Source organism: Suricata suricatta, chromosome 4 (assembly GCF_006229205.1).
Source record: "Suricata suricatta isolate VVHF042 chromosome 4, meerkat_22Aug2017_6uvM2_HiC, whole genome shotgun sequence".
Lineage (NCBI taxonomy): Eukaryota > Metazoa > Chordata > Mammalia > Carnivora > Herpestidae > Suricata > Suricata suricatta.
In genome coordinates, this window is record NC_043703.1 from 128360306 (window position 1) to 128369918 (window position 9613).

The following is a 9613-nucleotide window of genomic DNA, read 5'->3' on the forward strand; positions in this document are numbered from 1 at the left end:
GCCAAATAACCAATGAAAAACCTATGAGAAGTTACGCAACATCATTACTCATCAAGGAAATGTACATTTAAACCACAATACCACCTAAAGATCTACCAATGATTATAATAAAAAGCACAACAACACCAAGTATTGCAAAGATTATAGCAGCTGGGACTTGCATTCACAGCTGGTGGAGTGTAGACACCAACGGGAAGCCAAACTCACGCGACTCAGTACTTGCAGTTCTGAGGAATGACCCCAAGGGAAGCGAGTGTGTGAGTAGATCACAAAAGACGTCTCAAAATGTTCCTAAAATCTTTACCAATAACAGTCTCAAATCTAGAAGATCACTGTCCCTGTTTACTGTCAGTCATATTATTGCTATTATTACTGTTGTTATTATTAAGAGTATTAGTAGGAGTATTGTCCTGGTTATGGCTTCTTCTTCTGCCTAGTTTTCTGTCTCAAACTAAAACAGAACAAAACCTCCCAAGAGTGTTTCTCAGAGAAGAGATTCAAAGACCATGCCATAGACAAATGCTTTTGCAAGCCTGACCCAGAAACCTCCTTGATAAAATTCATTGAATTCATTGATTTACGTTGTTCTAAAGGAAAGCTTTGGAAGGACAGAGTCCCTTGCAGGCCCTCACCCTTGAGCCCGGCAAGCCCTTCCCCAGAGCACACCCTGCCCCGATGATCAGAGGGCAGGGCACAGTGCGGCTGCTGGAACCCCTGACTGTCTCCGCACTAGCAGCCCTGGGGGAAGGTTTATGCTCGGGGCTGCATCACCGTGGGAGGAAGTGCATAATCTTGCTGGCAGAAGTAACTGGCGGAGTCATCGGCCTCGACTGTGCTGATTTTGAGGGTGAATTCTCTGTCAGACTGAGTCGCAGAGAACCGGGCTGGGGTACCAGCCTCTCGGTTATCAGCATCATAGATGATAAGCTTGGGAGGCTGGCCCGGTTTCTGCTGATACCAGCTTAAGTAATCACTAACGCTCTCGCTGGCCCTGCAGATGATGGACACGCTGTCTCTCAGGAACACAGAGAGATGGGCCGGAGACTGAGTCAGCTCAGCGGTGCCACTGGCAGCTGGGAAGGAAAGAAAACAGTCACCACCATCGTTTACTAGATCTCACTCCATTTCCTCCCAGAAGGTTCTGGTTGCCCTGGTCCCCTAACCTGAGAGCACTTGGGTCTTTGAGGGGAGGGGAGATCCTGGGTCAGAGCCCTGGGGAGACCCCACAGTCAGGTGGAGAAAACTGCCACCATCTCAGGGATGTCCCCTGAACCGCCCTCACCTGGGAGGCAGGACAGCAGAAGGCAGAGGAGCTGGGTCAGGACCCCCATGTTGAATGCAAGGTCTGTTTAAGGCTCTTTTTTGTCCCGAATCACTGAGCAGCCTATTTATGGGGCTTCTGGGGAGCAGAAATGTGGATTCTCTGGGGAAAACATGCAAATGAGTGAGGGGTTGGGCGGGTCTGGCCGAGGCTGCCAACCCAGGGCACCTGTAGGGCGCAGTGTCTCCTGGGGCTTCTCATCGGACGCGGGGTCCACGTCCAGTCCCCGAGGAGCTTCTCCCCCGTGTTTGTAAGAAGAAAGCATCTCTGATTTTTCTGGTCCCTATTTGTCCTCATGGCTCTCATTTTCTAGGGATGGGTGTGAGATATCAGTTCTATCTTGATATGTTACTTCTAGACCAAATACTGGTGAGGTGTGCACAAGAGAGCGTTATGTCCTTGGATCAAATCCATGCATTGCTTCAGGCACTATGCAGTTAAGAAGACACATACATTATTGGATTCTATTTCCATGGTCAGTTTTATTCTTTATTTTGGGGGTTAATGTCTCTTGGTTAAAAATTTTTTCCGTTTTTACTGTTTCTCTTTCTCATCAGTTTTTGCTCATCAGATTATCATGCTGTAGAGCACCCATAACTTCTCTTTTCTCTGACACAAGCCTAATACGATCTTTAATACTTAATAGCACCCACTTTTTGCTCTCACAAATAACCCAATTTGTAAGAAAAGCTATATGATAGCCCTCTGTTCTTTTTTCTTAATTAAAAATTAGTAACGAGGGGCGACTGAGTGGCTCAGTTGGTTAAGTGTTCAACTTTGGCTCAGGTCATGATCTCATGGAGCTCAGGCTTCGAGCCCCATGTCAGGCTCAGTGCTGACAGCTCAGAGCCTGGAGCCTGCTTCGGCTTCTGCCTCCCCCTCTCTCTTCCCTATCTCTGCTTGTGCTCTTTCTCTGTCTTTCAAGAATAATTAAAACATTTTTTAAATTTTTTAGTAAAAAAACTAAAAATTAATAATGAATTATTAAATTTTATCAAACATATTTATAACTCATCAGTGTGATCAAACATATATATTTGTATATTTTAAAAACATATTTATAGTTATAGCACCATATATACGTGTATAATAGTCACATAACATAAATACATGTATATTTAAATATGCACTGCCTATAATATAACAAATATATATATGCACCGATATGTGTATATATACACATATATGCATATTTTCCAAAAATAAGGTAATTTTTAACTTTTATTCAAATATTTTTTGCTTTAATATCTTCCTCATCTCTTTATGAATGAATTGCTACATACTCATATTGAAGGTGTTAATTTTTTAAAATGCATCTACTTAAATGTGCAGCTGTGTAAATATTGTATTTGTCAGCTTTTGCATGATAATGCTTAGTAACAAACTACTCACCACCTAGCAGCACACAATACTAAGCATTAGTTTTCATATTCACAGATGTTTGTGTTAACAGTGCTGTGGGTGACCCAGGTAGGGCTCAGCTAGGTGGTTGTACTACATGCCAGTGACATGTTTCCTATCCTATGGACAGTGTTTCATCTGGGACCTGGACAGAAAGGTAGAGACTACTCTGGATACAACATTCTAATGGCAAGCTTTAGGAGTGAACAAAATCTCTAAACCAAACTGCACAAAGGAATTGAAGTCCAATTATCTCCAATCCCGGTGCACAAAATTTATATTCTTTCACTTTTGTAATCCCTCGAGTTTCTAAAAACTCTAATCCATTAAATTTTCAAACTATTCCTCAAAAAATTCAAAAGTAGAACCTTACTATCTAATAATTGCACTACTAGGTATTTCCCCCCCAAAATATAAAAACAGTAATTCAAAAGGATAAATGTACCCCTATGTTTACAGCAGCATTATTTACAATAGCCAACTTACGGGAGCAGCCCAAGTGTCCTTTGGCTGATGAATGGATAAGGAAGATGTGGTATATGTATGCACAAAGGAATATTAGCAAGCCATAAGGAAAAATGAAATCTTGTCATTTGCAATGACATGAATGGAGATAGAAAGTATAATGCTAAGTGAAAGAAGTCAGTCAGAGAAAGACAAATTCCATACGATCTCACTCACATATGGAATTTAAGATACAAAAACAAATGAATAAAGAACAAATAAAAGAAAAAGAGAGAGAGAGAAACCAAGAAATAGATGCTTAACTGTAGAGAACAAATCAATGGTTACGAGAAGGAAGATGGGTAGGGGGATGGATGAAATAAGTGATGCAGATTAAGGAGAACACTTGTGAGGACCACTGGGTAATGGATAGAATTGTTGAATCATCTTATGCTAACTATACTGGAAATAAAATAAAATAAAGGAAAAACAAAGTATTTGATCATGCCATTGACAGATAATTATGTTTTTCAGACTACATCATCTTAAAAATCTTTTCAAATCTAGTTTTCTGTTAATTGGAAAAAAGAGCTGAGTGTGGTATCAACATATAGTTGTAAATAGAAATTGTCTTCAGGGGCGCCTGGGTGACTCAGTTGGTTAAGCGTCCGACTTCAGCTCAAGTCATGATCTCACATTTGTGGGTTCGAGCCCCGCGTAGGGCTCTGTGCTGACAGCTCAGGGCTTGGAGCCTGCTTTTGATTCTGTGTCTCCCTCTGCCCCTCCCCCACTCATGCTCTGTCTCTCTCTGTCTCAAAAATAAATAAAAACATTAAAAAATATGTAAAAAAAAGAAATTGTCTTCAATGGCTTCATTGGAAAAAATCTCTTTAGATTGCTAAAGTAAACAGTCTCTAAAACAGCTTCTTAAATCTTCTATAGATCACCTGGTAACTTGTTAAAATGCAGATTTCCATTTGGAGATCTCAGGTGATCTGCAATTTTGTATTTATAAGAAATTCTCAGTGATGGAGATGATGATTCAAGCTTCTTGGGAAATGTCGAGGAGCAAGTTATTTCCATAATAAGGAAAACATTTGCTACGTGAATGTTTAGTGTTTTTGTGTGTGTCAAAAAACATTCTTCACTTCTTTGTCAAAAGATTGCTATACATTTAATGTAATTTCCTCTTTTTCTGTTTACCATATAACTCAGTAAAGTTTCATGCCATGATCTCAGATTTACTGCTAATACTTAGGAGATCATTCAAGTGTATTCTGGGTCCATCCTCTCGCCGGAAGAGCTCTGACAGCTGGAAATTAGTGACCATCCTGGGCTGCCTGCTGTCAGCCACCCATTGTTGCCAACACTTCTGGAAACACGTCTCCCTCTTTTTTTCTAGATAGCTCAACAAGGCATCCTCACTGAGGTTTGGAGTTCAGAAGAGGAGGATTTGAAGTTACCTGTCAGCCCCTGCAGACAGAGTCGACAAGGTGAAGGCTGGAGAATCACCTGGGGGGAGGGAGAAGGACACTAGAGCATCAGTACCCCCACCCTTTGGCTTCCCAGACAGGCGTGAGGACCACACGTGCGGTTAGGCACCTGTCCCTGCAGCAGCGATGTGCTCTGGCTGCTCGGGGAAAGCACCAGGCACTCTCTCGATTCTCATATTTGCTCTTCTGCCTACCATACCCCCGTCCATTAAAAAAATTGTAGTCAAACTCGAATTCCCTGTATTAAAGCAATTCCTGACAAGAAACAGCAAGAGAAGGTTTTGCAAAGGACCTATCTGATAAAGAGCTGTTACCAAAATATACAAAAAGCCCTTTAAATTCAACAATAACAAAACAAACAATGTGATTAAAACATGGGGCAAAGACCTTCATGGGTACCTCTCCAAACAAGGTACAGAGATGTCAAATAAGCATCTGAGAAGATACTTCATATTTATTATCTCTGCAGAGAAATGCGAAGTCGGACAACAACAAGATACCACCACACACCCCTTAGGTTGGCCAAAATCAGGAACACTGATGACATCCAGCACTGACATGAATGTGGAGCGGCAGGAGCCCTCATTCAGGGATGGTAGATGGGAATGCACAATGGCACAGTCACTTTGTAAGACAGTCTGGAAGTTTCTTACAAAACAAAACCTCCTCTTACCAGACCGTCCGGCATCTGTGCCTCTTAGTATTTACTCAAAAGAGTTGAAAATGATGTCCACACATGACCTGCACACAGATGTTTATACTCACCATATGCATAATTGCCAAAAATTGCAGGGGGGGGGGCAAAACAGATGTCTTTCAGTAAGTGAATGAATAAGTAAACTGACACATCCAGTCAATAGAATAATATTCAAAACTAAAAAGAAATGAGCTCATTAGCCATGAAAAGAGTTGGAGGAATCTTAAATGCACAATACTAAGAGAAAGAAGCCCATCTGAAAAGATTCCATGCTATATGATTCCATCTCTAAGATATTCAGGAAAGGGGGAAGCTGTGAAGACAGTAAAAAGATGTGTGGTTGCCAGGGGCTAGGGTGGGGATGGAGGGATAATAGATGGGGCACAGAGGAATTTGGGGGGCAATGAACTATTCCATATGATGCAAAAATGGCAGATACATGTTAGTATAAATTTGTCCAAGCCCACAGAGTATTTAACCACAAGAGTAAATGCCAATGTAAACTATGGACTTCGTGTGATAATGATGTGTCCACATAGGCTCATCGATTACAACAAATGTAGGACTCTGGTGGGGACGGTTGACAATAGGGAGGCTGTGCATGTGCATGAGCAGGGGACATTTGGGATTATCTCTTTACTTTCTGGTAAATTTTGTTGTAAACACAGAACTTCTCTGAAACTTAAAGTAAACTTTAAAAAATCCTGCTTGGAATATCTAGAGTGGCTTCTCTTTTGCTGTATGAGCGCTGATGGACGCCATGACCCACGTTTCTTCCATCTTGATTGCATCAGAAGAGGCATTGTCGTGTATGTGCTATGGACTGAGGAGGGGGACGGGCGGTCAGTGGACAGAGGAACCTCCCTGCCCCCCTCCCAAACCTCCCAGTGTCCTCCAGAGCAGGGCTGCCTCTGACAAACTCTCTGAGCAGATGCAGGCACAAGAGACCAGCAGGGGGAGTCCAGCCTCTCACTCTGCTGGCCTGGTGGTTTATGTTCAGGTCTGTAACACTGTGCAGGAGGTTGTTTCCTTGCTGGCAGAAGTAAGATGCTGAGTCTTCAGGCTCCAGGCTGCTGATGGTGAGGGTGAAATCAGTCCCAGACCCACTGCCGCTGAACCTCGAGGGGACCCCAGTCATCAACTTGGATACATGATAGATCAGAAGCTTAGGAGCTTCCCCTGGTTTCTGCTGATACAAAGCCAACCATGTGTTCACATCTTGACTCGCCTGGCAACTGATGGCAACACTCTCTCCTGGAGATGCAGTCAGTGAGGATGGAGACTGGGTCACCTGGATGTCACAGCTGGCTCCTGAGATTGGACATAGGGAAACATGTATCCACACTCTGAATCATGTGATAAGCAGACATTGCTGGAGGGCCAGGCAGTACTGACACATTCCCTGTGTTCCCCTTCCTTACCTGGGAGCCAGAGCAGCAGGAGGCCCAGGAGCTAAGTTGGGGCCTTCATGTCCATGCTGTGTCCTGACTGGTACTGAGTCCTGCACAGGGTGTGACCAGCCTATCAATCAGTGTTCAGGAAAGTGGGTGGTGTCTCAATAACATGCAAATCATCAGAGGAGGGGACAGGCTGGGCACAGCTATAAGGTTGAGTTATCTCAAAAACGGAACAGGTGCAATAAAACCCCCAGTACCCAGGTTCGACCAGAGCAGCATAAATTTGCCTCCGAGCAGATGTTTCTCCCTGGAGGCCAAAGGGCAGAATCTGTCTGCTGTCCTGTGAGTATTTAAAATTCATGACGCATTTTTCTTACTGTCTCTCTAAGACAACATTGGTCAGACACTCTAAGAACTTGTACAGACCCCCTTTTTTTGGTGCCTGTGGATGTTATTTAGGCCACAGAGACTCTTCTTTGCTCTAATGTCCTGATACTCTTGGCATAAAAATGACCATCACACCATCCAGCGATGGAATGTGGTAGAAGAACAATAAAGAAGTGTGGGTGTCATGATGTGTAAGTGCCCAGCTATTGAGTATCTGCCATTGCTAACATGTCGTCTCCAGCTAAGCCACATGTCCTCATCCATGCTGACTGCTCAGTCCCACCAGGCAACACAAATAAAAAGCTGCCTAAGTGTGAGAAAACTTCGACCACCAGGTGGGGCAGCCAGAAGTTGTTGCCTGTATGAATGCATTTACTCTAGGAATCAAGAATTAATAGAATTCTGAGAAATTCTCATGAGATAAATATTGATGTAATCCTCTTTACTTCTGTCAGAGCTGGGCTTAGCTGCAGGACCGGGGTGCAGTGTCCCCCAGGAGTCCCAGGCCAGACCAGGCGGCACATATTTGTCTGCGTAGAACATGTCTATCTCTGAGGGCCACAGAACAGAGTCAGTCTACTATCCTGTGATCAGAGTATTTGCTTTTCTGTCTTCAAGTTCTGTGACCTGCTTTTTCTGTTACTTCTCCATCTGAGACTTGGTCTGTTGAGTGGAATAAAAGCCCAGAAATTCAAAGATATTTTACGAAGTCCTTGCTTACACACTTTTTTAGGACAGAGAGTCTTCTTTGCTATGATTCTGTGATGCCCTGAGTATGATAAATTATCCGCATAGAGAGAGAACCTAGGATGTCTACAGATTGTTCCTCTCCATATTCAAGAGTATATTGATCAACATATGCATGTCCAGAACCTACTGAAACTGGAGAAAAAACCACATGAAAGAATTATGGGAGCAAAGGTGGTGCCTGAGTGGCTCAGTCGGTTAAGCATCCAACTCTTGATTTTGGCTCGGATCACGATCTCACAGCTCATGGGTTGGAGCACCACATCAGGCTCTGCGCTGGCAACGTGAAGCCTGCTTGGGGTTCTCTCTCTCCCACCCCTCTTCCTGTCCTCTGCCACTTGCATTCACTCTCGCTTTCTCAACAATAAGTAAACATAAAAAAATTTCAGGGAAAATTTGTAGAGTTCACACAGGGCCAGAAAGAGTTATTGTGTGCACCAGTAAGAGCAGAAAACCTCATGACTCAGAGTAATCTGGCTGAGTACTCAGGAAGTACTGCCTTGGAAGTGGGGCAAATGACCCCTGGATAAAATGCTGTTCTGGTCCCACCTAACAAAGCTTAAAAGCAAGACCCAAGTCTATCAGACAGATGCAAGTCACAAGATTTGATATTTCAGTAAAAAATGAGCAACCTTAGCATTAGAAATGGTCTAAAATGAACTATTATGAAAAAATACTTAAAAACATGAACAGAGAAAGCATCAGTGAACTGTGTGATAACCTCAAGCCATCTGTTACATGAATAATTCAAGTCTTGAGAAGAGAAGGTGACAAAAGAAGTATAAGAAACATTTTGATGGTCATGGAGGGGGGCACTTGTGGGGAGAAGCACTGAGTGTTATATGGAAACCAATTTGATAATAAACTATTTTAAAAAAACACATACTTAGTGGTTTGAATACAGAAGTATAAGGCAAATCACACCAAACTGCTGGCATGGTCCTGGTTGCAGAGAAGTTTCTAGAAGTTGAGTGGTCTGTCAAAAAAATTGCTTCCAGGGGTGCCTGGGTGGCTCAGTCGGTTGAGTGTCCGGCTTTGGCTCAGGTCATGATCTCACGGTTGTGGGTTCAAGACCTGCGTCAGGCTCTGTGCTGACAGCTCAGGGCCTGGAGCCTGCTTCCGATTCTGTGTCTTCCTCTCTCTCTCTCTGACCCTCTCCTGCTTGCTGTCTCTGTCTCTCAAAATAAAATAAAGACATAAAAAAATTTTTCAAAATTGCTTCCAAAATGAAAGCACATTTTCAGGGGCACATGACTGGCTCATTTGGAACAGCATGTGACTTGACCTTGGGGTCTTGAGTTCAAGTCCTATGTTGGGTATAGAGATTACTTTTTTAAAAAATAGACTTGGCGACTTCCCTGACTCCCCACTCCCCGGGTCATGGGACCTTGCCCGGGAATCGCAGATCCCAATAAAGGCTTTCTTGGCTCCATAAAAAAAAAAAAAAAAAGACTTAAAAAACACATATTTTCAGTAACTAAGAAACAGTCCCCATGGCATGAAGTTCTCTTTAGATTTGAAGCCAATCTATACTCCTTTGTTTAGTAACCTGTAAAGATGCCTGTTTTGAGTGAGACCCAGGAGAGAAGAGCGCTCTGCAGTAAGGACCACTGGCAGAGGACTTTATGACCCAGAATCACGGTGATGCTTAAAGTGCCTGTGACAGATAAGGAGAGCACTTGGAGGCTTCAGAAAGCCCCAACAGGAGAAGCACAGTTTAGACCAC

At 43.1% G+C, this 9613-nt stretch overlaps 1 gene segment (V, D, J or C); it reads right to left on the bottom strand.

The window, feature by feature from the left end:
• Window positions 1–750: 750 nt before the first annotated feature.
• Window positions 751–1331, bottom strand: LOC115290705. The segment is given in 2 exon segments: window positions 751–1073; window positions 1283–1331. Coding segments are annotated over 2 exon segments (372 nt in total).
• Between the last annotated feature and the right edge of the window lie 8282 nt (window positions 1332–9613).